General features: G+C 59.2%; 2 protein-coding genes across 2 annotated transcripts; one reads left to right on the plus strand and one right to left on the minus strand.

Moving 5' to 3' along the window:
* Positions 1-1,113: 1,113 nt before the first annotated feature.
* SDCBP2 (syndecan binding protein 2) lies at positions 1,114-9,586 on the plus strand. The gene is made up of 8 exons (XM_044455119.1): positions 1,114-1,281; positions 2,276-2,390; positions 3,612-3,721; positions 4,223-4,384; positions 6,267-6,442; positions 7,291-7,462; positions 8,151-8,242; positions 8,679-9,586. Exons 1-8 carry the CDS (start codon positions 1,114-1,116, stop codon positions 8,731-8,733), a joined length of 1,050 nt encoding a protein of 349 aa, XP_044311054.1. The 3' UTR covers positions 8,734-9,586.
* A 6,412-nt stretch (positions 9,587-15,998) lies between these two features.
* SNPH (syntaphilin) lies at positions 15,999-26,458 on the minus strand. Its single transcript, XM_044455672.1, has 5 exons — positions 26,446-26,458; positions 25,479-25,566; positions 23,566-23,772; positions 18,834-18,983; positions 15,999-17,262 (listed from the first exon to the last, which is right to left on the minus strand). Exons 2-5 carry the CDS (start codon positions 25,520-25,522, stop codon positions 15,999-16,001), a joined length of 1,665 nt encoding a protein of 554 aa, XP_044311607.1. The 5' UTR covers positions 25,523-25,566; positions 26,446-26,458.
* Between the last annotated feature and the right edge of the window lie 225 nt (positions 26,459-26,683).

The following is a 26,683-nucleotide window of genomic DNA, read 5'->3' on the forward strand; positions in this document are numbered from 1 at the left end:
CGAGTTCCCTTTCTGTTCCTAAGGGAGACGAGTGGCCTAGCACGGTCCATACAGGAAAGAGGTTTGTGGACTCCACGGTGGCCGAGTGGCCATTAAGAGGTGCCACTTAATGGTGGAAGGCGGGGAACCGGCTGCCAAGGCAGTTCTTCGAGGAGCTCATTTCAAAACAAAGGCTTGCTTTTTCCAACAACACACACATGGAAAATGGGGAAGTACCACTGTATAGTCCCAGTGATACTTTCCTATGACTAATGCTCCTGTTGAGCAACTCGCGGTATCACCTCGGTGGCTGACGTTCCTCGGAACCTGTGACCAAGCCTCTGGTGGCCTTAATTAGCAGGCGGGATAACACGCTGTCATGGAATAATCTTTTCTAGCTGCCTGGGGAATTTCATCATCTAGTTCCTAGTGTGTGTCATTAGCAGGAACATACGGGCGCGATCCCAGGGCCATTTAGACAGAATTAGGCCTGCGGTTCCCAGCATTCCCCTGCCAGCATGGGGACTCCTGGGAGTTCTGGGACTTTTTCTGGCTCAGCAATCAATGAAAGACACATTTCCTTTGGGACTTTGCCAACTGGCGCAAATTGGTTTGATCGGCTGAAACGCGTGTTATTAATGGGCACAGTCTGGATTTTTCCGGGTGTGCTGACGTCCCTTTTAAGACCCGCAGTGGGGGCCATAATCTTTGGAGGTATCTTTCCGGGCAGGTGAGTCAGGGCCCTCTTGGTGGCTGCCCCGGGCTCCCTCTGGTGGGCAAAGACGTCTTTGTTCAGGCAGATCCGTGGCGCGCCAACTGCTTTCAGGCTGTGGTATCCGCTTGGGCACCCTTCGTTTTCTTTCCCCCTCCGTTTTGCTCTTATTTGTTCTGAAGGTTCCACTTCTTGCGTGGTTCCTGTTAGTCTCTTTGAGTGCCATTTCTGATGGAAAGGTGGATTCCAAAGCAAACGATGATATGGAGGAACCAGGTGTGCTTCGGTTTGTCAGCAATCCAGGCCCAGCCCACCCTTCCCCAGGGCAGAGTGCTGTGGGGGGGGGGGTCAGTCCCAGGATCTCCCCTCTGCCCCAACCTTGATGCCGCCTGTGTATGTCTTTGCAGGTGGATCCAGCCAGCATGTCGATTTTGTACCCGTCACTCGAGGACATGAAGGTGGATCAGGCCCTGCAGGTGAGAGCGACCCCCTCAGGAGCAGCGTCTCGATCTTTTGGGATGGGGACAGAGCTGCACCCTTGCGAGAGAACCCCGGAACGATTTTCTGCCCGGGAAAGGGGCATGAGCCCCGTACGATCCTGACAGCCCTGGCACTGCCCTGCAGGCGGCACGCGGGGCTTTTGCCCGCCAGGTGCCTGCGAGAATGAGGGGGAGAGGCGTGAAGGCCTTGGGGGCAGCTGTGGGGGGGGGCAAGGATGGAGGGATGGGGCAGACCAGACCACCCCCCGAAGGCCTGGAAGGCTGCATCTCCATGCCGTGACCCCGAAGGGGAAACCAAGTCAGGAGAGCGGGGTGGGGTGAGGAGCCCCCCCAAACGGTGCTGCTCAGCACGGCTCAGTCCACCGCTGCCGAGAAAGGCTCAGGGGTTACGGGCTGGAAATGGCCATCCTGGGGAGGGGCTGGTCCTGCGCGGCTGGCTGAATTGTGACATTTTGGTGCCTCCCAGGGGAGTTGGACTACAACCTCCGTCAATCCCCAAGTGCGGGATGATGGGCATTATAATCCAGCACACCGTGCAGCTGGCACGACTGCCCTCTGCTTGTCGGTGGCCTGGCGGCTTTTGTGGACCTTCATTTGAAGGGCTGCCCCGTCCGAGTCCAGGTGCGAGCCAGGCAGCCCAAGGAGCGTTGCCCCCGCGTGCCCCCCCTTGCCCACAGGGCTTCTCCTCCACGTTCCCCTGCCAAGCACGGGGTCGCTCTAGAAGGCGCCGTCCCTGTGCTCCGCAGGCTGGACGTGCTCGCTCTCCCTTTCGCAGGCGAAGCGCTTCCTCCGTTCTGGGCGGGTTTCGGTGCTCCTGCTCTGCAAGAGCCGTCCCAGTCTGGCTGTGCCCGGCCGGTGGACTTCGCCGGGGCATCCCCCAGGGCACTAGCCGGCCTGGAAGGCTGGCCCCCTGCCCCGGGCTCCTTGGGGGCTTGCCACGGTCTAGGTGTGAAGGGAAGGCCTTCTGCGCATGGGCTCACGGCGGCTCCAGAATGACCGCTGCTGCGGCAAACGAGGGAGGACTGCCACGTGACCACCGTCAACAGAGGCGCACCAAAGTCTTGTCCTGTTTCTGTCCTTGCAGGCCCAGAATAATGTGGCCCCGAAGGCACCAGCTGCCCCCCCTGCGCTAGCTGCATCTTCGGGTTCAGTTCCTGGAGCCGCTGCAGCGAAGGATCCCGAGCTACCCAAATCCACTGGTAACTCTGCTTGAAAAAAACGCGGAATTCTGTGTCACCCTTAAAACCTGCTGCATTAATGCAGTGTTGGCTTTTGTAGCCAAGAGGTCACGGACCTCCTCAGAGGCAAGTTGGGCCAGTGCCGGTCCGTGCATCTGTCAGGCGCTGTTCTCGGGTGCAGAGACGGCTCACTAGGGTGGACAGACCCGACCCTGGCTGGGGGACTGGAGACTGTGGGCCAAAGGCAGCATTCACACCTGCCTGCAGACGACCCCAGGATGGGTCACATGTCACCCGTGGCATCAGGTGGGTGATTTGCACGTGTGAACGAGCCGCAGCAGGTCGCATCACAGTATCCTCTCACCACCCCTCCGTGCTTTTCGGTGGTGCCAGGTCACAGGTTTAAACGTGGCTTATTTTTATTTATTTATTTAAAACATTTCTGTGCCACCCCCATTGCAACAAAGCCTCGGGGCGGCTCACAAAAAATACACAAAAAAATACATAAACAATAACAATATAACAATTTAAAAGAAAAAAAAACATTTAACCCCCCCCCCCCGGTGCATTCTCGGCTAATTTTAAAATCCTAATAAATACAATAATTTAGCAATTAAAATAAGTTTTAAATAAAAAGGTCTTGGCCTGGCACCGAAAAACAAGTAACAACGGTGCCAGGCGGACCTCTCTGGGGAGCGCATTCCATAGGTGGGGCGCCACCGCAGAAAAGGCCCTCCTCCGGGTACTCACCCTCCTAATATCATTCACGGAGGGTTCCCGGAGAAGGGCCTCTGCTGCCGATCTCAAGGGGCGGGAGGGCATATATGGGCGCAAGCGCTCCTTTAGATACCCAGGTCCCAAGCCGTTTAGGCTTATGAAGCGGTGAAACATCTCAAGCGATGATTTCCGAAGCCACAGAGGCTGCTCACGTAGCGGAAGCTTGTGGGTTGCCTTGTGGACGGTGCTGAGCTGAGAGCGTGGCGCTCGGCTCTAGGGGACCCCAAGCTGGCTGGCCGTGTGACCTGGCTCTGCTGAAAAGTGCGATGTGATCTCACACCGAGTGACGTGAAAGCCGCGTCGGATGTGCTGATTGGTGCTGGCTCGTTCACACGGTGAGCGTGGGCTGTTGGCATTCGTGAGTCCAGAGGTTTCTGCTTTGGCGGATGCCGGCGCTGAGATTCCAGCCTGGATTCTGAAAGGAACGCTCTGAGTTGAGGTCCTCTTTCGCTTTCTTTTCCCCAGAGCCACCAGTTCTGTACCCCGACCTTGCTGACCTCAATGACTACATGGGGCTCTCGCTGTCAAGTGAGGAAGTCCGGAAGAATCTGGCACTGGCCCCAGCGAGCAGCCACGTAAGCGTTTCTGGGCGCATGCAGGCTCTCGGCTTTTCATGGGCTTGTCGGGTGGGCTTGTGCCCAGAGAAATCCCACCAGGAGTCCCAGCGGCTTGTCCGAGTGCGCTGGATCTTCGCCTTCCGTTCACCCATCGCTATTTTCACCAAGAAGATCCAACTCTGCGGCCGTCCGCAAGGCGTGATGGCGTGGAAGTGTTTCCTGCATTGCGGGACGTTAGGAAGGTGCTCGGACGCGAAACTCTTCGTTCGGGTCGTGCAGATCAGCATGACTTGAACTCTTCAGGGCTCTCCGAATTCCGCCTTGAATCGTGCCGAAAAAAGGAGGTGCGAGCGTCCCAGATCAGGCGCTGGCGCAGTCCTCTGGGTGGGGAGAAGTCGGTCCCCAGAGAACAGGGGGCCAGCCGATGTTGCTCAAGGCGGCTGGGGGCCCGGGGTGGGGGTCTTGGCAGCCGGCTGAGTGGGGAGGGGATTAACGTGGCTCCTGCTGCTGCTTTGGCAGGCGGTGGCCGCGGCGGGTTCTGCGCACGGCCCGATTGCTGCTCCAGTGACGGGAAGCGACGTGGGGCTGCGCCGGGCAGAGATCAGGCCAGGCCTCCGCGAGGTCCACCTCTGCAAAGACGAGCGTGGCAAGACGGGCCTGCGGCTGAGGAACATCGACAAGGTGGGTTTGGGGGAGGGGTCTGGGCAGGGCAGGGGGCCGAGCTCTGTGGGGCCGGCTGGCCGGGAGGCCCTCCTGCGTGGGGCGCGGGCGGTGCGCTCCGCCTCTGACCCCGCAGCTTGTGCGTGACTGGCGCCGCTTGGTGCCTCCGGGGAGTTGTGCAACCTGCTGCGAGAGGCTTCCAAGCCGGCAGTGCGAATGTTTGCTTTGGGTTGTTCCGTCTGGATTAATTTAAGGCTGGGGCCTCATTTCTGCCGTCTGAAGTCGTGGCAGCAAGACCGAGTCCCTGATGCAGGAACGCTGTGCCCAGGAAGGTGGGGCTGCAGCCCCAGATGCTCGGGATTTTTGCTTCAAAACCCTAATTGGCATCTTGGAGGAAAGGGATGGCTTTTTTTTCTGGGGGAGAGCCTTTCTCTGGCATGACCCTTGTCTGGGAAGGATGGGAACTGTGGTCCACCCTTGGAGGGCAACAGCCTGGGAAAAGCTGCGCTCAGTAATGCAGCCTGCGGTGGAATCCCGGCTCTTCACCCTGCCCTGGAATATTGGCAGGAAAGGAGCGGCCCCCTTGCTGGCTCTCTGCTGGCGGCTTTGCTCCTTGTTCCGCAACTTTGCACGGTGTAACGAGGCAGTTCGATGTGTAACGAGGTATAATTGTGCTGGATGTGCAGCCAGAAAAGCGAGGGGGGGATTAACTTTGGGGAGGGCCTCACTCTCTGAAGAGCCGGGGTCCCTTCCCCCTCTCTCCGGGAGGCTCTGGGCGCGAGGGGCTTCCCATGGAGGGGGGCCAGGCCGGGAGCGGCCCGAGAGCAGCCCGCTTGCCCCTCGGAGGGGCTGGAACGGGCTCTATCCTGCCACCAGCGGGGAGCTGTGCCGGCCGGCTGTCCAGGATGGCCTGCTGCTCTCCGGAGCGCTGGAGGGCTTGTGTGCTCAAGCGCAGTCTCCCACAAAGGGCTGGCCGGGGATTGGGGGACTTGTGGTCACGGGGGAAGCTGCGCTGCCGGGCTTGTACGGACAACAGGGGCATGTGTGATCCAAGGGCTGCTGTGTGATCGTCACAACCTGGGGGGAGGACTTGGGAAAAAGTTGTGGTGGACCCTGTCTGGAAAGCCTCGCTGGCAGCCGTGACAAGGATCCTCGGGTTCAGCCCGGAAAGACCCTTTCGCCTTGAACCTCCGCAGTTCGATTGAAAGACCACCCAGGCCCCTGCAGGGACTTACGACAGCATGATCCCGGGTAGTGGATCTCACCACCAACTACAAGCTTTTAGAGCATACACAGAGTGTTTTATAGATTCTGAGCCACGTGGGCCCAGCAGCTGGGCAGTTGATGACAAAATAAGGGGAGCACTGTCAGAAGAAGGTGAGGGGTCTGCAGAGGGGGCTCAACACAATGGCATTTGATTGTAGGAGATTAACTTAATCATCAGGGGATTATTGTGAGTCTTGGCATGCAAATAGGGTTGATGGCAATGTTACTAACCTGGCAGCCTGACCAGTTCTTCCTGAGCAGCGAAACAGCCACCCCGGCAGCTCCCTGGGGAAGCCATCAGGTCCCACTTCTTCCAGCAGCAGGAAATGCCAGCAGTGACCTGGCTTGGGATTTCTGGGCGCTTCCTGAGAAAGGGGTGTGGGCATTTTATAACACAAAGACGCACGGGCACCCCTTTTCTGCCAGGATTTAGCTGCATTTTCCCAACAGTCCTCACCTCCTACCAGGGAATCTGCAGTTCAGGGTTCCAGCGAGCCGTGCATTTCTCCAGGAAGTGGCCTTTGCATTCCCCTCCTGCTTCGGCTGCTGCTCTCCAGCCCTCGCTGGCGCAGCTGCTGTGTTCCGGCTTCGTGAAAAAGCGGCCGGGGACTCAGGCCCCCCCTTGTCCCCTCCCCAGGGGCTCTTTGTGCAGCTGGTCAAGGCCAACTCCCCCGCGGCCCTGGTGGGGCTGCGCTTCGGGGACCAGGTCCTCCAGATCGACGGGAAGGACTGCGCGGGCTGGAGCATGGACAGGGCGAAGCGCGTGCTGAAGAAGGCCTCGCCGGAGAAGATTGTCATGGTGGTCCGCGACAGGTGAGCTTCAGACACGGGGGCGAGGCCAGGTGAGCAGCAAAGCAGTTCCTGACCCATGGGCTGCTTGGGCCTCCCCCGCAGCGGGAGGAAGAACGCCAGGGAGGCCCCCTGCAGCTGGAGGGCTCCTTCCTCCTGGGCGATTCTTCGTCCGCTGGGCTCGGAGGAACCCGAGCAGTTGCTTGGGGGCGGGCGGGGAGGGGACAGGCTGGCCCAGGACGGGTCATCTCCTGTGCTCTGTGACTGGGCTAAGACTCCCCAGACGTGGCCTTCTGCTGTCCCAGAGCGGAAGGCCCCCCTGCCTCACCGGATGCTAAAAACCCCCGCGGTCTTTCCGCTTGTTGGCCACAAAGCTTGCCGGGAGATCTCTGGAGTGGTTTCCTCACACAGGTGAGCTCCGCGGGCGTCTGGCTTTCCCAGAGCAACATTCGGGACAGGCAGCGTGGGCCTGGTCCCGGCTGAGGAGGCCACCTGGCGTCCGGCCAGGCTGCACCGCTTCCACACGAATGGGAGGCTCAGCTGATCACATCCTCCCTTTAAAGAACAGCCTCCATGATGAAAAGCAGCACATTCTTCCTGAAGTGCAAATTCCCTTTGCATTCGGAGGAAATGCAGAGTCCCTTTGGAGGGATCTTTTCTCTCTGGAGGACCGTTCACTCCTAGGACACCCTGCCCCCAGTCCGAAGTGGTGTCACCAGAGAGAAGCAGGGCTGTGTCCTCTCACGCTCAGTGCGCCTGCTTCCGAAGTCAGCCAACGGGGGGGGGGGGGTCTCCGAGCGCTCGCGGTGCTCCTGGAACAAGCCCGCGGCTCGGCCAGGGCAGGGACCCCAAGCCTCGTCTGCTCCCGGCAGGCCTTTCCAGCGCACGGTGACTATGCACAAGGACGGCAGCGGCCACGTCGGCTTCGTCGTCAAGAAGGGGCAGGTCAGCGCGCTTGCCCGGGGCAGCTCCGCGGCGCGCAACGGCCTCCTCACCCACCACTACATCTGCGAGGTGAACGGGCAGAACGTCGTCGGCCTCCAGGTGAGGACGTGGGGCAGGGGACGCAACCGGTGGGGTGGGAGTGCGGCCTCTGCCCGCCCGCCTGCCTTCCCGCCCAGTCCACCGGCGTTCCCGCGAGGGCCGCGGCTTCCCCGGCTATCCCCCTTCCCTTGGGTGCTCTCCTGTCTTGGGCCTCTTTTCCTCGGAGGCCCAAGTCAGGAGAGCACCCAAGGGAAAGAAAGGATCGGAGGCCTTTCTCCAGAGGCGTCATTACCTGCGGAAAGGCCCTTGAGCTAAAACACGCTGCCATGCTGGTCCCATCCCTTTAACCCCCCACCGTGGGAAGGTGGCCCCTGGGAACTTCTCCAAAACTGGATTTGGCCCCTCCGTTGAAAGAGATTCCACTGGCTCAACTTGGAACTGGGGACGCACCTGGAAGTTCTCCTTCCTTTCTTCCGTGGTGCAATGAAAGCCGCTTCTGCACCCGGTTCCAAACTGCACGGACTGGAGCCTTGGGGGTGCTGAGCGGGGGCATTGCCCTCCCACCCCTCTGGGCAGGCCTGGGCCCCGCTTGTGAGGAGGGGCGGGTGCACACCGGGCACCAGAGTGGGGGGGGTGACCGGGTGCTTGAGCCGCCCCATCAAGGCACGGGTGCAGCCTGCCCTGCGCAGCTGTGCCCGTCCCTTTGCCCCCGCGCCGAGCTCACCAGCCTCCCCCTTGTTCTCAAAAGGACAAGCAGATCACAAGCATTCTGATGAGTGCCGGTGACATCATCACGCTCACCATCATCCCCGCCGTGATCTTTGAGCACATGATCAAAAGGTAAGTGCCCAAGGGCGGGTGCTGGACGGGGGGGGGGCAGGGGGGCGAGCAAGCCTGCTGGAAAATCCCTGGTTGGTATCTGGCCTCAGGCAAGAGGTGGGCCCGGCCAGGGTCTCGCCTGGAATATGCTGGCGGGGGGGGGGGGGGAGCCCTGCTGGATCCCAGCAAGGGCCTCAGGTCTTGCTTCCCACAGCAGGCCGGCAGACTGCCTCCCCGCAGCCTGCAGAGAGCCGCCCTCCACAGTGGGGGCCTGACCCGGAGGGCCTGCGTGGCCAGCACGGCTGGCGGGACTGCTGCGCCACCACCGCCCGCCCAAGCAGCCAAGTCCTGTTAATCCCAGCTTTGGTCTTGGCTGCGAAAGTGAGCATTCTGACCCATCTGAAGGGACTCCTGCAAACCCAGGACTGACCCCATGTCCTTCCCTCTCTCCCTTAAGACTTTCGAGTGGGCTAGTGAAATCTTCCATGGACCATTCAGTACCTGACGTGTGAAACTGCCATTCCGAAGAGGTCCGTTCCCTCCGCCACCTGCCCTTCCTGACCTGAAATGCACCACGGACTCTGCCCTTGGAAATGGTCTCTTTTCCCTCAGGGACGAAGGACAAACCCAGCGCTGGCAGCTTTGATACGCCTTGCGGACGGCAGAATTTCCCAGTGTGGACTGAGGCTGACCCAAGGCCGAGTCCTGCAGCCCGAGCAGCCTCTGAGCATAGTTTCATGCTGAGCTTGGGAGGGTGAATTCACCCAGCAAGTGTGACTCTCTCTCGCAGGAGGACCTGAAGCGGCCAGTGTTCTGCTCTGCGTAACCGCTCATGCACAATCCGGACACACAAAACACACCCTCTGAGGACTGCTCACATGGCCAAATAGCCCATTCTGGTGCCAACTTTTTCGTGGGTGGGGGGCTGCCCTGCTCTCCGTCTTGTCGTTTGCTTTGCTCTTTTTGTGAGAATCCTGGTGATCCACTGATGTGTCACAGATGTTACAAACGATGATCTCCCAAAGAGGCGATTCTGTACCAAAACTGGGCTTCTCTTCCGCGGTCCTGGTGCTGTTCTGCACATTTGTGGCACGGCCCTGCAAAGAAGCGGGAAGGACAAGAGGGCTGACGCGAGGGGAAGGGGCCGCATCCGGGCTCGGTGGTGAGCGGGGGTCCGTGCTGCAAGGCACTCCTGCAGGCAGCTCGTCCTGCCCCCTCCGGCTTGGGCAAGGGGCTTCCTTGTGTCGTGGCCTCAGACCGCCCCGCATCAGAAGCAAACATCTTTGGAGACCCAAACAACGTTTTATTACAGCCACCAACAGACAAAGGTCACAGGACAGTGGAAATTAAAACTGAAGAAGAGTATACAGCTTTTAAGTTCCGTATTTAAAAATATATTATATAGATCTTTCTCTTTCAAATATAGTCATACATTTATTTCTCAGCAGAGCTTTGGATAGTCGAACAGACGTGAACACGTATCCACGGGTACATTGCGCAAGCGGCTCGTTTCCTGGTGTACCAACCACGGTTGCGACCTTCTCGCCAAAGTACATTCTCTTTCCCTACCCACATACTTTACAGTTAAAGCAGAGGCACGACCCCCCACCCCCCCCCCCCCGCAGTTCTCACAACTTCCGGCACCCCGGCGAATGCGGAAGGTTACTCAGAGCTCCCTGGAGCGGCCGCTTCGGGTCCAAGCACGGCGTGTCCCCTCAAGCCCAGCCACGTGGGCCGTTGGCCACAAGCGCATCCCTGCCTTACTCTCCGGGGGCATGTGCGCCACCCATGAAGCAGTGGCCCGGACTTGCGACGATCGGCCCCGGCCACCGCTTCCCCGTCGTGTTTGCACCGGAAGCGACGCGAGCGGTGCCGCTCAAGGGCTTGCTCTGTGTGCGGAAGGGCCCTGGGCTTCCCCAGAGTGGCAAGGAGGGTGTGATGCAACCCGGGAGCCCAGAGTGAAGCTATGTGAAGGGGGGGGGCGGACCAGCATGGCCTGCGGCAGAGTCGGGTTAAGGCGGACCTGTCTGGGGGGCCAATTTGGCCCCGCGACGTCAGCCTCTTGAGGCGGGTCTGTGCTGCAGGGCTGGGACCGGCACCCCTGGGGGCCCTGCCTGGGCACCGGCCGAGGGCCCCAGGTGGGCACCGGAGCGGGGAGGAAAGGGAGCCATGGCCGCCTCTCTCCTCACACGCGTGTGCTGGGAGGTGGTGCGGATTGGGTCTGGCAGTCGCGGGCCGCAGAGGGGGCCCCGGTGACGAGGAGGGGGTCACGGGGGGCAGCCTGGCCCGGCCCCTCAGAATCCGCAGCGAGAACCCCCCCCCCCACGGGCTGCTCTTTACGGGAAGCCCACCTGGCAGAGGGCCAGCGCCCTGTCTGCCCGACAGCCTGATCGGCCCCCCGGGGCGTCACATGGGGGTGTCAGTACTTTTTCCCTTCCAAAAACGACCCTTTCTGGAATCCTGCCGCTCCCCTTCTCCCAAAACACGACACACGAGCCGCACTTTCCGTCCACCGCCCGGCCACCCACCTTGGCCTCTGCAGGCGCCTGAGCTCCGAACTTCCACGGAATGCTTTCTGCCTTCAGGGAGGCAGCCCCGCAGCAGAGGATACTGCTGGGTGGGGATGATGGGACATGGAGTCCGGCACATTGCTAGGGCGCGGGGTTAGGGCGGGGCTCCTTCAGGCCACTCGGGCGAGGGAGAGCGAAGCCCAGGACATCGCGCTTCTCTCTGCGGAGGAGGCGGCCCCCCCTTGGAGCGCAGGAAGCAAGGGGCTGCCCCGATGCCGCGGACGGTCTGGCATCGCCTGCTTTCCCACGGAGGGGTCCCCATTCCCTGACGCAGCCCCACGGAGGGGATGCCCAATGCGCCTCCAGCATGGGGTGGTGTTCGCTGCGGCTGCAGCAGGCGAGGGTTCCCCCCTTTGGGAAAATGCCCCTCAGTGGGCAGTTCTCCACCCAGGGTAATGGTGGTGTGTGTGGGGGGAGAGTTTTTTGCAGAGACTTGGGGGGCAGAAGGAAAGAATTGCCCCCCCCCCCCGTAAAAGCGCAAGCATGCCAGGCTCCTGCCCCCACGGCGTCTGGCTTGGCCCCTGGAGGGACGCCTGTTTTCATGCTCCTAGAAGAGCGGAGGCCTGGATGGGGAGCGGAGCCTGCAGGCCCCACGGACGGCCCCCCACGGGCCTTCAGCGCTCGCTGCTTGTGCCAGAGCCACGGGACGGCTGGGTTGCTCCCACAGGGTCACCGTCCTGCAACACACGGCACCCTAGATGTGGGGCGGGGGGAGGGATCACAGGCTGTGGCGTGGAGGCTGCAGCTGCAAAGCGGGGGTGCTGATGTACCGCCCCCACCCTCCCCAGGGGAGAACAGGGGCCAAGTGAAGCAAGAAGCAACTGGCACAGGCTCACCAAGCCTGAAACTCGGGCGAGCGTGTGCCACTATGGAGAAAGAGGTGGGGGGCTCTGCACAGAGACGAGACCTGGAAGGCCACCTGCCCACCCCCCGCTCTAGCACAGCTTGGATGCGCCCGGGGCTGCGAGCCACACGGCTTCCTTCGCATCTAGTTCTCCTGAGTGCCTTGCATGAAAGGGGGGGGCACAGCTGCTCCATATCCGCCGGAGCAGATTGTGCCAGTTTCATTGCCCCCCCCCCCGCCATTTCCTGGAGGAGCCCACACATGCACCTGTGGCCCATGCTCCTGCCCCATACTTTTCCTCTAATGTAGACTGCAGGCTCCTTGGGGCAGAGATGACGTCCCCTTTCCGGTCTTTTGAGCACCACGCTTGCTTTGAAACTGATACACAACTCGAGGCACGTTCCCAAATCTGCATTCCTAGCGATACTAACTAGAGTTGCGTTAAAGGGCCTCTGAAATTCCCCCCTCTGCTGAGAGGTGAGGAAGTGAGAACCGCAGTGGCAGCGGCGTGCGGTTTCCCCCCAAGCGTGGCCCCCATGGCTGCTCCTGCCGCAAACGGTAACCTGGGGGGGGCCTGTCCGTCCCTCCCCCTCCACGTCGCCTTGGCCTCCTCCACGGAAACTTGCGCCAAGCATCACTCTGGGCGGCTCCCTGTGGGGAGACGGGTCGTGCAGCATGGCTGCCAGAAACGAAACCGCGGATGCTTGGAGGACATTCTGCAACATGGTCCCAGGGGTGTGTGCGTGGGAGGGCACTGAGGCATTTTTTAAGAATTAGCTTTCTTTCGCAGAAGTCCGATGTGGCGCCGAAGCAGAACCCAGGAGGGATCCTGGCAGGCCAGAGCTGGCTTCCCCAGTGCCCGCAAGCCAGCGGCAGCAGCTGCAAACTGCGCCCTGCTCACGGGTCCCCATCTAATTAATGGGTTGCTCTCCCTTCCGACAGGAAAGCGGCCTGCGTGGTGCTCAGCGCATGCTGCGCTCAGTGCTCTACGCTCTCTGCCTGCCCTCCGCCACCTGCCGCGGCGGCACTTGGTTAGCCGGCTGCAGCGGCAGAATTTAAGTTGGTAGAAACTGTCGCGCAAGCACCTTCATAAGAAAGTCCATGGGAGGAGGAGAGGCTGGGCGTCTTCGCCACTTCCTACTTCTGACCACCCTGCCCCACAGGAAACCCACCACGCTTGGCTTGGCCATGGCCCAGAATGGGCAGAGCGACCATCCGCAGACATCTGGCACAGCACACTCTCCTCTGCTCAAACTCTGCTCGTCTAGAAAGACCACCAAGCGTCGGCCTCCTATCTCTTTTTCGAAGCTCACACGATGCAAGGAAGAAGCAACCGGGGACCGGAGGGCTGTTGCTTGGTTCTTGGCTATCTTCTAATTTCTTCAGTTCTGGAAGGCAATCGGATGTTCCGGCGGCGCGGAGGCGAGATGCTCGCGGGGCCACACAGCCGTCCAGCGTCTTCAGCCTGTCACCTTTGTCCAGTGGGTTCAAGGTTGCAAAAAGTGAACATAGTGCAAAGCAAGAGAAAACTGACTCAAGGACCTCCATCCGTGCCCCAAAGAGGAGGGGAGGGGAGGGGAGGGGAGGGGCGAAACAGCAAGTTCCTCTGCCCGAGGTACGTCACTGGCAACTCTCCTTGGCTGGGCACTTGTCCTGCAGCTGCTTCGGAGACACGGAAAACCGAGAACGAGCTTCCAGCTCGGCAGCGCAGGGGCAGAATCAACAGCTCAAAAGTCTTGTGAGCGGGCTGGGGGACGGTGGCAGGAGTGACATTTCCGTGGTCATCGAAAGTGATTTTTTTGCACACAACATTCATAATTCACTACATTCCGTAACACTCTGGGGTGGCGACGGTGCAGAGCTGCTGAATTCTCTCTCCCTTCCCTGCAACACTTCTTGAAGTCTCAAGAATGCCTGCTTCAGTTTTGCCTCCCAGCAGAGTGCTATTTTTGAAAATGGTACAGACTCTCCAAGGCTTAACTCTAGAAGCTGTGAAATAATGACGTGAGTGTCTCTGACAAAGTGCAGAGTGCCTTTTCCTTTTGCCAGTGCAGCATCAATCAGCATCTGCTACATGGAACAATCAGGGATAGAAAATTCAGAGTACTGGGTCATGATTTTGAGATAGGCCCGAGTCTAAAAAATTAAACATCTCAGCCAAATACTACACAATGTGCGGCCTCTTGGGCTTCTATACCACTGAGAAGCAATTCTATGTGGATTCTCCTAACAACCATCTCTCTAAAATAATTTTATATGCTGCGTAATTTGTTCCTGGTGTCAACTGCTTCTCACGAATGCTGAAGATGCCTGTAAAGGGGCAGCAAGACTTCGATAATGTGAATTTTTCCTTAGTGGGTTGTTTAAAAAAAAGTGTGTGTTAGGGGAGATTTTCTAAGTAGAAAACTGGAAAGTTTATACCTGACATCAGAAATGCAGGTTGCAGGAAGCAAGAGGATGGAGTCTGAGAAACTGTGCATGTTTTAGCAATTAGTGGAGGGAGAAAAGCATTATTGGCTTGCAGTTGGCCAATCAAGCTGCCTGCGGGGGGGGGGGGGGCAGGCATGGGGGCATCCAGGTGAGAGTTGCTGGTGTTCAGGTGTTGGGCCTGAACCCAGAAAGGAAGCAGAGGTAGAGGAGGAAATGAGCTCGAATGGGGGTTCATTGCTTGGCTCAGGTGTAAGGGACTGCAGGGCCTTGCGGTCTGAAACGTGGATCCTTGGAATGAAATGGTGGTGGGGGGGGGGCAGGATGAAGCCCCATGCACTGGTGTGTTTAACGGGCAGAGCAGGCTGCCAGTCCTCAAGGTCCCCTCATGACTGCCAGATTTAGGAAGCTGCCAAAGGTTTACAAAGATCGCCGGCCCCACAACCGGGCAAGACTGGCCTCTGGTTCGCCAGTGCCACAGCCTCCGTTCCCAGCAGCACCAACTTGCGTAATTCGTCTTGTACAGAAGAAATGTGGAATTCAAAGTACTCAGAGCAAGTGAGGAAGGCTGCCTGTTTAACAAGGACCCATGTCCTTGCAGGACGCGCAGTCTACCCCCCCCACCCCCCGTCTGCAGGGGCTGTTTCTAAATCGGAACAGCTTCCTTTCTATCGGATGGGCAGGGAAGGCCCCGGCTCTCAGCCCCGTCAGAGCGGCTCCACCAGAGACAGCAGGAGGGGCTGAAAAGTGGGAGCCAAATGGATGAAGCCCCATTTTTTCATTTTGCAAAAAGAAGTCAATGTCAGGATGCGCATGCACTTTTTGAAACCTTTCAGTGTATTTTAGCCAGCGCTCAGAGATGCTCACCCGTCCGACAGACAGGAAAATGTTTGCGGGGCCAGTGGGGTGGCGGGGCACGTTGGCCAGGAACTCCACCTTGCTAGGGTCCCGGTCAGGTATTTTGCCTGCGATGGGACGAAAGAAGGGAGAGCTGCAGGATCCACCCCTTCCATCGCTGGCAGTGACTTAGGATCTCTCTCTCCATCGCTAGGCGGCCCTGGGGGGCCACTTTCCTTCCCCTCCAGGATCTACAAAATGACCTTCAGTTAGTCCTGCAACCTGGCTGGAAGGCCGCCTGCCCAACTCGGTGGCCTCCAGGAGTGTTGGACGGCCACTCCCAGCTTTCGGGATCACTGGCTGTGTCGGCAGGGCTGGTGAGAACTGAAGCCCCAAACTTCTGGAGGGCCCTGGGTTGAGGAACGGGGGTGATGCTGATCAGGCGTAGCAATGGAGCAGGATGAGAATGGAGTGGGGGGGTGTGCAGAGCAGGTGGGGGGCCTGGTGGCAAAGACCTGGGCACCTGGGTAGTATAAGGGCAGCTCCCTATGGTCTTAGGAGGGATCGTAAAGAAAGCCTTGGAAGAAATGGAAGAGAAAGACAACAGCTGCAGCCCTGGGGAGTCTTCCTGGCCAAACCGCAAAATGTCTGGAGAGAGCCTAAGAGGGAAAGCAGCGGAATGGGCTGGACCAGCCGCTTAAGGAAAGTCTTGTAACTTTCTTGAAGTGGGATGGCAGACCCCTTTCCAGAAGCCGGATCCCCTAGAAGGAGAGGGCCCTTCCAAAGAGGCAGCTGGCCTTCTGGCTACAGCAACGCAGAGACAATTCGCTTCCATTTGCACGTCCTCCAAGAATTCCGAAACAGCAGCGACGCCGCCTCTCAGGTCACTTAGCGCGACGTGAGACGGAGCGGGGCGGAACTCGCGTCAAGCTGTCCTCGTGTCCCCAGACCAACACCCAGAGAGTGAGGAAATAAGGAGTTTCGGGACGTGTATGGAACCTACAATCAGTGGTCAGCCGAATGGCCGCTGCCCTCAGGACGCGCTCTCTCCCCCAGGCGGGTGTGCGATGCTGCCGGCCGGCCGGACAGCCGGACGCGGCTACGGCTGGGCGGAGGTGCCGCTCGCGCTGGCGACGGAGCGGCAGCTGATCTTGCGGATGGAGCGCAGCGCGATGGTGCAGCAGCCCCGCAGCAGCGAGCTGATGTTGTAGATGGGCTGGTCCTGCCTGCGCTGGGAGCGGCACAGCCAGGCCACCGTGGGCACGGCGGGCACCACCACAGCCAGCAGATCCACGATGAAGTGGCGGCTCCAGTACGTCTTGGGCTCCAGGGCGGACGCCGCCGCCGCCCCGGCGGTGTCCTGGCCGGGCTCGGCCCACTCGTCATCCTCCGGAGCACACACGATGCTCACGGACTCGCTCGCACGGGGGGGCTGCTGCCCCGAGGGATTGTTGGCCTCCGGGCTCGGGGACCCCGGGGGTCCTGCTGGGTTCTCCGCCTGCTCCCCTGCACCGGCTGCCGCGGCAGAGCTGGGCTCGGGGGCGGCCAAATCCACGGCCCCCGCGAGGGTTTGGCCACGGGGCTCCGAGCTGCTGGCCTCGGCGGCATCCTCCATTTCGGACACCCACACTGACGTGGGGCTGCCGAGGCTGCCGGCCTGGGATTTCATGACCTTCTCCAGGATGGTGTCCAGGTCCGGCTCGTAGGGCACATAGTCCGTCTGTATGGCTTGCTCCTGCAGGCAGCTCGCCTGCACCGCGGCCTCGACACTCTGCTGAGACCCCATCAGCTTCTCGTAGGTGGAGCTGGTCGGGACCCGGGAGCCCAGCGTGAAGGAGGTCTGCAGGGAGCCTTCGTCCATGCCACAGTCCACGCCCGAGGAGACCAGGCTGCTCTGGTCCAGCAGCTCGGTCCGGCTCAGCGAGTCCTCGGCCGCCGCAAAGCCACTGTCCGCCCCCTCCTCCACCGAGATGGTCTGGGAGCCCCCCATGTTCCTGTCCGCTGCGCCCTGGTCGCTCAGCTTCGTGTAGGTGGAGCTGCGGGTGAGGGAGCGCGCCGGAGAGCCACCCGCGGACTCGGCCGCCCCCTCCTCCTTGACGGCCCCGTTCTGGGCCACCTCCATGCTGTGCAGCAGCGTCTCCAGCTTCTTGTTCTGGATGTTGATGTCCACGAAGTACTTCTGCAGCCCCTTGTCCTTCTCGATCAGGTTGCTCTTGACGGTGTCGATGACCTGCTTCAGCTGCTTGATCTCCTTCCGGGCCTCCTTGAGCGCCAGCTGGGCCTCCACGCGGTGGCACTCCTCCTCGATCCAGTCCTCCTGCATCCGCGAGAGCTGAGTCTTCAGGTCTTCAATCTCCGCATCCCTGAAGCAGGCAGACAAGCAGATGGTGGCGGTTTGGGCTGCTCCCGCACTCCACGCGGCCCCGAACCCCAACATTCAGTGCAAAAAGCATTACGAGCGCTGCCCTGATTTCTAGCAAGTGGCTGTGAGTGATCAGTGCTTACCAAGCCAGTTCTGTGAAATACTTTTTTTGATTATGTATTGCTATCGTCTTTATGGGTTGCTTATTTATGTTTTCCATAGAAAGAAATTCCAAAAACCTATTGTGCAGATTCTGAAAAATTACCTTTATTGGCTTCCCTAAGGCCCCCAGAGTGCTGAATGGGGCTTGTGGAAGCCAAAGGATGCAGCTCTGGTGCTTCACTGGCTTGTGGCATTCTTGGAAAGTCTCACGTTTCATCCTTTGACTGCCTGAAGTCATACTCAGGAGGGCTAGGATGTACTAAACCAGCACCCTGCATGGAGGGGTGGATACTGGGAAAGATGAAGGGGGAAAGATCAGTGCCCCAAACGAGCAAAAAACTAGAACAGGGACCTATCATAGAAACAGAGCGAGTCAGAAGGGGCCTCCCAGGCCACCTAGTCTGACCCCTGGCTCCAGCCAGCTCCACTCACAACATGCCCACCATGTGCATGTCTAGTCTATCCTTGAACACCCTCACCGATGGGGCCTCAACGACCTCCCATGGAAGCCCATTCCCACCCTCGGGGTCCTGACTGTCAGGAAGTGCTTCCTGGCATCCAAATGGAACCTTGGCTCCCTGAGCTTTGCTCTGTGTGTCCTGCCTTCCTCTGCAGGAGAGAACAGGTCTCTACCCATCTCCGTGTGAAACCCCCTCACATACCTGTATGTCGCCAACAGATCCCCTCGGAGTTTCCTCTTCTCCAGGCTGAAGAGACCCAGTTCCCTCAGTCTCACCTCATACCCCATCCCCTGCAAACCGGCCACCAACCTTGTGGCCCTACGCTGCACTGACTCTAACCTGGCTGTATCCTTCCTGTAATGAGGGGCCCAAAACTGAGCACAATACTCCAGTTGCGGGCGCACCAGAGTCGCATAGAGTGGTAGTAATCCCTCTCTCGCTCTAGAAGCCACACCTCTGGCTATGCAACCAAGGGTGGCATTGGCCCTCTTGGCCACCGCATCACACGGCTGACTCACGTTCAGCCTGCAGTCGACCAGCACCCCGAGGTCCCTTTCACAAGTGCTGCTCTCCAGCCACTTGTCCCCTAACCTGCACTTATGACACCCCTTCCTGTGCCCCAAGTGCAAGACCTTGCACTTATCCACATTGAACACCAAGATGACACTACCAAGATGGTGCAGCTCTGGCAAATTGACAACGGCTCTTCCCTGGGAGACCAGCCGGGGTCTGCACGACCTTGCGGGGTCTCCACAGGGAAGACCCTTCCAAGTCCCCCGCCCAGCACTGCCAACCTCGTCAGGGCGACGCTTCCCAGCAAGCCCCGCTTTTCCTCCCGCGTTAGTGAACCCCCCGGTCAAACGTTTCGGAGAGGCGCAAGGTGCCGGCCGACTGGGCCAAGGGGAGCGTGGGCCCACCTGCCGCAGACGCAGGGGCGGCCGATACCGACCTGTCCTGCAGGCGCTCATGCGTGTCCTTCAGCCTGGCCCGCAGGTGCCGGATGCAGACCTCCTTCTGCTGGAGGGGGGTCAGGTACTGCTCAGGGGTTGGGGGCTTGATCCCGTGGTTATCGCTGCACAGCATGTACTTGATGGGGCGTCTGGAAAGACAGGAAGCCGTCAAAACAGGCCGTCGCTCCTCCTCGCTCGCCCCGAACTGCTTGCAGAAAACAGCTGGGGAGCGAACGGAACGAGCGCGATCCGTGGGAGCCCGGGGGGAGCCCTCACGGTCCCTCATCCTGGGAGGCAGACTTGACCTCCGGTTCTGCGGAGGCTTGAGAGTGCCCGACCACAGCCCCCCCTTTCACCAATGCACATCCGACCCTCGTTCGCCTCGCCCTTCTCCCCTTTCTATTCCGCCTTTCTCATTCTGGAAATTACTTGGCAAGCTCCTCGGGGCAGGAACGGGGCTTTGCAACGCCAGAAACTCGGCACTCCCTTCGGCTGCTCCGAGGCGGGGCATGTGCCCAGCTCCCCCTCCCAAAGCTGGGTGAGAACAGGGCAGGGGAGCCCTCCAGGCCGGCGAGTGCTTCAGGGGCGCCCCTTGCCCAGGCATGGGGGAAACGGCGGTGAAGAAACAGGGAAACGTGGCAGAGGAGCGGCTTAGACAGCCCTCCAAGACAAGGCCCGTGCGCCTGCGCTGGCCAGGTGAGCGGCTCTCTGCCTGCACGGACTTGCTGAGCTCCAGGCCCCCGGGTGGCGTTCGCCCACGAGCCCCACCCTGGGCTCACCTGTGCCCTCGGGAGGCAGGCGGGAGGGGAGCTCCTACATAGCCGCGCAAGCCGCACTGGCTGCAGTGGGGACAGAGCGTGGCCCAGGCGCCCCCCCCCCCGGCCTGCCTGCGAGTCTGAGGCCACCCCCAGCGCCCTCGCTCGCACGCGCGGGACAGGTGCCTCCACTGCCACGGAAAGGACGGGTGGCGACGGGAAAGGGGACTGTGCCTCAGAGGGGCGCATGGTTTCCCTGGGGGGACAACTGGCTTGCCCTCTTTCTGGTGCAAAGATAGTTTTACTTTCCCAAGCCTTTTAAGTGTGAGAGCCTTGTCCTTGATATGCCATCTTTCTTCTCAGTTCTTTTACTGTGATTACGTGGAGTGCATATTAATCTGGGGCTTGTTTGACTGAAGTGTTCTCTGCAGGGCAGGGCAGAAATGTCTAGAATAATTAAATACATAGGTAGGTTTTTGTATGATTTGGTAGACAAAAAGTGCCTCAGAAGCCTTGGCGTTGAGCCGTTCTTCCCTTGGGCCTGGAATGTCTGTTTGTCCTGCCAGGGCTGAGACCAGACTTCTTGTTGTGTGTGAATATGGCCAGCAAGAGATAAGAATGTTAATGCGACTGTAAAGTTGTCTTTAAAATGCTATGAATGTTCTGGGTAAGTGGTAGTGACCTGTTTCAATTTCTGCGGATTGTTCACAGCAGGGTACAGATGGATCTCCTTGCTTCCCCCCCCCCCCCTCCCACCACTGCACTTGACTGAACTTTGAGAATTTTGGAAGCCAGCCTGGGTTCCTTGCAGGAGGGGGAAAGGGGGTGCGAATGTCTTGTTGTAAAAGTAATAATAACAGCTTCTGGGGTCGCTGACTGCCCCCGTTCCTACCCCTTGCATCTGTGCTTCCCAGACAGCATAAAAGGGCCATCTTTAACATAGAAACACAGAAACAGAGCAAGTCAGAAGAGGTCTCCTGGGCCATCTAGTCTGACCCCCAGCTCCAGCCGGTTCTGCTCACGACATGCCGACAACATAGCGAGTCAGAAGGGGCCATCTAGTCTGACCCGGGCACTAGCTGGGTCCACTCATGACATGCCCACCATGTGCATGTCCAGCCTGTCCTTGAACACCCGCACCAATGGGGCCTCAACCTCCTCCCGTGGAAGCCCATCCCATGCCCTGGGGGTCCTCACCATCAGAAAGTGCTTCCTGGCATCCACCTTGAATCTTGGTCCCTTGAGCTTTGCTCTGTTGGGGCGTGTCCTGCCTTCCTCCGCAGGGGAAAACAGGTCTCTCCCCACCTCCATGTGACACCCCCTCATCTACTTATATGTCGCCCACAGGTCCCCTCTGAGTCTCCTCCTCCCCAGCCTGAAAAGACCTGGCTCCCTCAGCCTCTCCTCGTCTGGCTTCCCCTGCAAACCAGCCACCATCCCCGTGGCCCTCCGCTGCACCGACTCCAACCTGGCTACATCCCTCATGTAATGAGGGGCCGAGAATATAAAAGCTACTGATGGCTGTTGGGCAGAAAGAGGATTTAGTACTTCAGAACAGCTCTGAAGCTGGGCAGCTCCGGACTTCTAAGAAAATTGTGACTTCGGTACCACTGCGTCGGACGGAGACTGGGAACTTAAAGGGGCACAGCTCGAGAATGACATTTTGAACTGGCCCAGAAACTGCCTGTTAGAGGACGTGTGGGGCTGTCACCTAAGATCACGTTTTTATTACATAATCTGTCCGACCCTGGGCAGCTGACAGTGACGTGGTGTGATGGGAGGGAGGGAGGGACGAGAGCACCATCAGCAGCAGGATGACAGGTAGGCTGAACGATGTACGGAGGGACGAGGCACCGGAGAGCGGCGAGGCAATGCCAAAAACGTGTAATCCGTAAGCGCCTCCGTAGGTGGCTACGCCATCTGCTGGCATAAGCCGTGACCGTCATCGTGTCCGCTCTTGGTTCCTTCGCCACAGATTGCATGTCTATGGGAAAACGTTTGAGCTGCAAGCTGCATGTTCCTTCTTATCAACAGGGCAAAAGTGTGGTTTAGCGGCAGTCTGTGTCTTCCCCAGCCGTACCTGTCTGAAAAAACCGAGTCTAAACACGGGATCCACCTTTGGGTGAGAAATCTGGCTCCACGGATTGAGGCCTGACCGGTAGCATCACTCCCTGGGTCTCCATCCGTGTGCCACTGACATGGAGCAGGACGGCTTATCTGCTCGTGAGCAGAGTGGAAAAGCTGAGCGACTTTTTAGCTGCACTTGTATCCTCACAAACAGTGTGAGTTTGATGAGCTCATTGTTTCATGGCTTCATGTATATGGGCGCCTATGACTTCCAAAAACCATCATAAATCCATGCTTCAGTTTAGCATTTCGCTACAAATTCTTCTGCCTTTATTTGGAATCGTGCAGGTGCATTTACACTAAAAGTAAGACAAGGACAAAAGAACCTGCCTTCCCCAGAGAAATGCCTCTGGGCTGTGTTTGTAAGATCCCATAATATTTATTTTCTGTATGCACAACAGCTTGCACCTGGTGTGCATAATGGCCCGTGCACACCTGTGAGGCAGGTCACCGGTGGTCCTCCGAATGTTTCGGCCTGCAGCTCCCATGATCCCTTGCCAGTGGTTATGCTGGCTAGGGCTGCTGGGAGTTGTAGGTGAAAACGTCTGGAGGACACAAGTCGCCTGCCCAATGCGCAGTCATCGCACCTGGAATTCCAACGTCTCCGCAGGAAATTATCTCACGCAAAAGGGCTTTCTGCTCAGCCACGGAGCTCCTGCAAGTTGAAATGGATGCCAGCAGGAGAAGATACCGCTCTGTGAGTTTCTGAGGCCTGCATCCTGAAACCCTTCCTGATTTACAGGGTCTCTGCTTAGCTGGATCAACTGGTATCTGGGATTAGGGGACTCTATGCTCAAAGACCTTCACATTTGCACCTATGCTGGGCATAGTCCTTATGATGAGGCTGTACATGGCTATCAGCCGGAAGAGCTAAATGAAACCTTCCCCTTCAGAGCTTAGGATCATTCTTGGATGAGCAGACTCTGGGTGCAATCGAACAAGCAGAAAGGCCAGCTTGCATTTGTTGGGAAAATGCAGCTAAATCCTGGCAGAAAAGGGTTGCTTTGTGCTATAAAATGCCCGCACCCCTTTCTCAGGAAGCGCCCAGAAATCCCAAGCCAGGTCACTGCTGGCATTTGCTGCTGCTGGAAGAAGTGGGACCTGATGGCTTCCCCAGGGAGCTGCCGGGGCGGCTGTTTCGCTGCTCAGGAAGAACTGGTCAGGCTGCCAGGTTAATGCAATCACCCTCATTTGCACACCAAGACTCAAAATCCCAGGATCATTAAGTTAATCTCCTGCAATCAAATGCTTTTTAGAAAGCCAGATCCTGAAGATGAAACTCAAATGCTTTGGCCACCTAATGAGAAGGAAGGACTCCCTGGAGAAGAGCCTGATGCTGAGAACAAGAGATGGCAAAAGAAGGAGGGGAGGGCAGAGGATGAGGTGGCTGGATGGAGTCACTGGGGCAGTGGGTGTGGGCTTGGGTGGACTCCGGGGGACGGTGGGGGACAGGAGGGCCTGGAGGAGTGTTGTCCATGGGGTTGTGATGGGTCGGACACGACTTCGCGACTGACAACAACAACAACAACAATCAAACGCCATTGTGTTGAGCCCACTCTGCAGACCTTCTCCTGACTGTGCTCCCTGCTGGGCCCACGTGGCTCAGAATCCATAAAACACTCTGTGCATGTTCTAAACGCTTGCGGTTGCCCGGGAGAGCCACTACCCGGTTTCATGCTGTCGCACGTCACTGCAGGGGGCCCGGGTGGCCTCACCCATGAAGGCGCGGGGCTCAAGGCGATCCCGGTCAGGCAGTCCCGCTGCTGGCGCAGAGGCGCCGGCGCCCGCGCGTGAGACCCCGCAGGAGGCGCCCGGGACCGGCGGCGGCGCCGCGCGGGGCCAGGGTTACCTGGGGGTGGGGCTGCTGTCGCTGCCCTTGCAGGAGCCGGAGTTGCTGCTGCTGCTGAGCGAGGAGGTGCCGTAGGTGTCCCGCATGCTCACAGGTGGGGAGGGACGCCTGGAGGCAGGAAGAAGAGGCTGTTTCTCAGTCGGAGTGGCAGGGGCCGTGGCGGACTTAAAGAGCGAGGCAAAGCCACTCCTTCCATAAAACTCACGACTTCAAAAGCCACCAGAGAAACGCACACACACAAGACAGGAAGAAGAACGAAAAGAAAACGGAACAGAAAAGGACAAGAACAAACAGGCGGGGTTCAAAATGGGGCGTGGCAAAGCCGTCTGCGAACAGGTTAGAGAAGCAGTAGCAAAGGCAGGCCTGAGCACGGCCCGGGCCCCCCCGCCGCGCCCCCCCCGGTCCCGCGAAGCGAAGCATCGGGCGCAGCACCGGGGGGGGGAGCGCCCCCGGCCCGGACCAGCTGCGGGATGGCCGCCGCCGCCACGCTGGAGCCGCGCGCGGGCAGGGGTGGGCTCGGCAGCCCCGCGGCCCGTGGGGCGCTCCGTGGGGCGGGGGGGCGGGGGCTCCCCGCCTCGGGTGCCTGCGTCGCAAGCGCCTTCGCGGGCTGAAAGGTGCAGGCGGTTTTGAGCGACAGTCCCACCTTCCCGCAGGCTCTGAACTTTGGATGCTGAGAGCCCCCCGCAAAATGTGAGGGCGCTCGCCCCTCCTCTTCCCACCTTCCTTCACTTTCGAAGCAAGGTCACCTCTCCGTGCCACAATTTGGGAGCACTTCAGAGGTGAGAATCAGAGCCCTTATGCTGGATCTGGCTGGCCGAGGGTCCCTCTAGGCCAGCTGCCCAGGGGATGGGAGGGAACAGCCCCTCCCAAGTGCCCCAGGAACTGGTTTACAGGGGCACACCCTCTGTTCAGAGGATTGGAAGGGGCACAGTGCCTGTCTCCCCACAAGACGTTTGAGATTCAAGGCAGCCGGAACGGCGGATTCTGCCTCTCTTCCCTAGCAGGTCTCTAGGGACAAGGTGCCTCCTTGGCGATGGGGCAGGTTCTCTCCGGCGTGCCTGAGATCTTTTCCGCCATGCCCTATATAGGGGGAAGCTCCCCCTCCCATAAGCAGTTCTGCTTTTAAATGGAAGAGGGACAGCATGTCCTTCGTTCCCTTGATCAATATTAACAAATGCCTCTTCATTCCTGAGGGAGGCCCAGCATCTCTGGGCGGCCATCCTTGACCTACAGGACTCCTGTGCCCGGCAGGAGCTGGCGGCCTCTGGCCAGGGCTGGGCGCCGTTTTGCGCTCTGCACTCGGCCTGGCAGGTCCCCGGCTGTGCGGCATCGCACTGAAGGCACAGCAGAAGGCCTGCCGGAAAGACCACAGCTGCATCCTCTGGAGATGCTGCCCCACATCTCCTATGTGGCAGTGGCCCAGGGGCTCTCGAGCAGCGGAGAACTGGGGCGAACAGGGCCCTGGCCAACCCCCGCCCCCAGCCATGGGATCCCTGCCCTCCTGCTGCTGCAGAAGCGGATCCTGCAACACCTGCCTTTGGCTATGCGGAATGGAGGCGTGATTCCAGCATCGATTGTGGCGATGTCGGTTTGCGGGGGGTCCGTACATGCACAACAGGGGTGTGTGCGCACAGCTACAAGCATGCAACTTGGGACTGTGGGCAGCCATGAGAAACCACGTGCTCCTCTTGCCTTGGGACTGGCGGTTCCCACAGGCGCTGGAGAGCGTTCGGCCTGTGCATGGAAGGAGAAGCCCCCGCACCATGGCTGGGGGGCTTCCTTGCTCTCTGGGTACATGAAGGCGCTGTGGGATGCAATTTGTGCCGGTCTGCAGGTGAGGGACTCTGCTGTGAATTCACAGGGAGGCTGCGATGTGGCAGGTGGACAGAGGGGGAAAGTCCAGCCATACTCACCTTCGGGAGCCCGTGGAGGGTCGTCTGCTCCCCGGCAAGGACATAGCAGTGGGGCTGTGGATCGTGCCAGTGGAGGAGCCAGCGGCGACTCCAGCTGTGGGATGCGGGAAGAGAAAGAGGGAAATGGAGACAGAGGGAAGAGAAGGACTGTGGGGTGAGAATCCGTGTGGGCAGCTCCAGGGCCCAGCTCCTGGTGGCCAAATTCAAACCCAGGTCTTTCCCTACGTGGCTGCTGAAAAACTGCAGGAACCATCAGAACGGCTGATGGTTATGAACACGACCCCTTTCTCCCCGATTATGTTCTTGCTTCCCAGTTGGCCTCCCCCCCTCCCCCCCATCCACAAGTCTGGGACTGGGTTTGTCTGTCCGTATCATGGTGGGCACGATCCAGGCTGCAACTTGCTTGGGAGTCACCTTTTGGCCATCTCTTTGGTGAATTCTCACCTGATCCGGGATCTAAAACCAAGGTTTAAAGGGAGCAGGGAAACGTGCTCTGGCCGGAAGCAGCACATGGAAGATGCATTGCGCTTGGGAGAGTGGCGGCCTCTCAAAAGCTATTTATCAGTTCTAGGCATCCGTTGGACGATGAAGCAATGAAATATTTTACATTAAGCAGGAAGACACTCTCTCAACAATGCCCCTTGCGACAGGGATGCACCCAACTCATTTGCGCCCCCCACCCAGAGACTCGTCCCTCCCCACAATCCAGACAGACTCGGGGCAATCGACACGGCCATTAACTAATCGGTGGGCGATCGGATAATGGCGAATTGTGCTCGTGGGGACGAGAGCGACAAGTAGACCAATGGAGCTGGGGGGCAGGGATTGTCACGGTAAGCGCTGCCTCTGTGGGCCAAGTTTCGGCAGCTGCTGCACCGCTTCCCAGCGACGGGCAGCAAGTGCTGGAACGGAACCAGCTCTGGCAGGAGCAGCTCGGGGGGCCTGTGAGATTTTGGAAGTCACCTGCATTCTGCCTGGGAGGTCACCTGCAGTCACCCTCAGCCTGTGCTGCTGCTCTCTCCACCACCTTCACCGATTTGCCCCAAACTTAAAAATGCACGGAAAGGGGGAGAGAGACACATTTATTTGCCTACCTTTGCAACCAGACCGGTTGCATCCTTCCATTCCCCTCGAAGAAGGGAAGTGGGGAGACACTCTGGGTGGGGGCCCTCCAGCGGTGCGTGCACCCAGTTGCTTTTCTGGAT

Source organism: Varanus komodoensis, unplaced genomic scaffold (genome assembly GCF_004798865.1).
Source record: "Varanus komodoensis strain SLA01 unplaced genomic scaffold, ASM479886v1 scaffold8, whole genome shotgun sequence".
NCBI classification, from domain to species: Eukaryota; Metazoa; Chordata; class Lepidosauria; order Squamata; family Varanidae; genus Varanus; species Varanus komodoensis.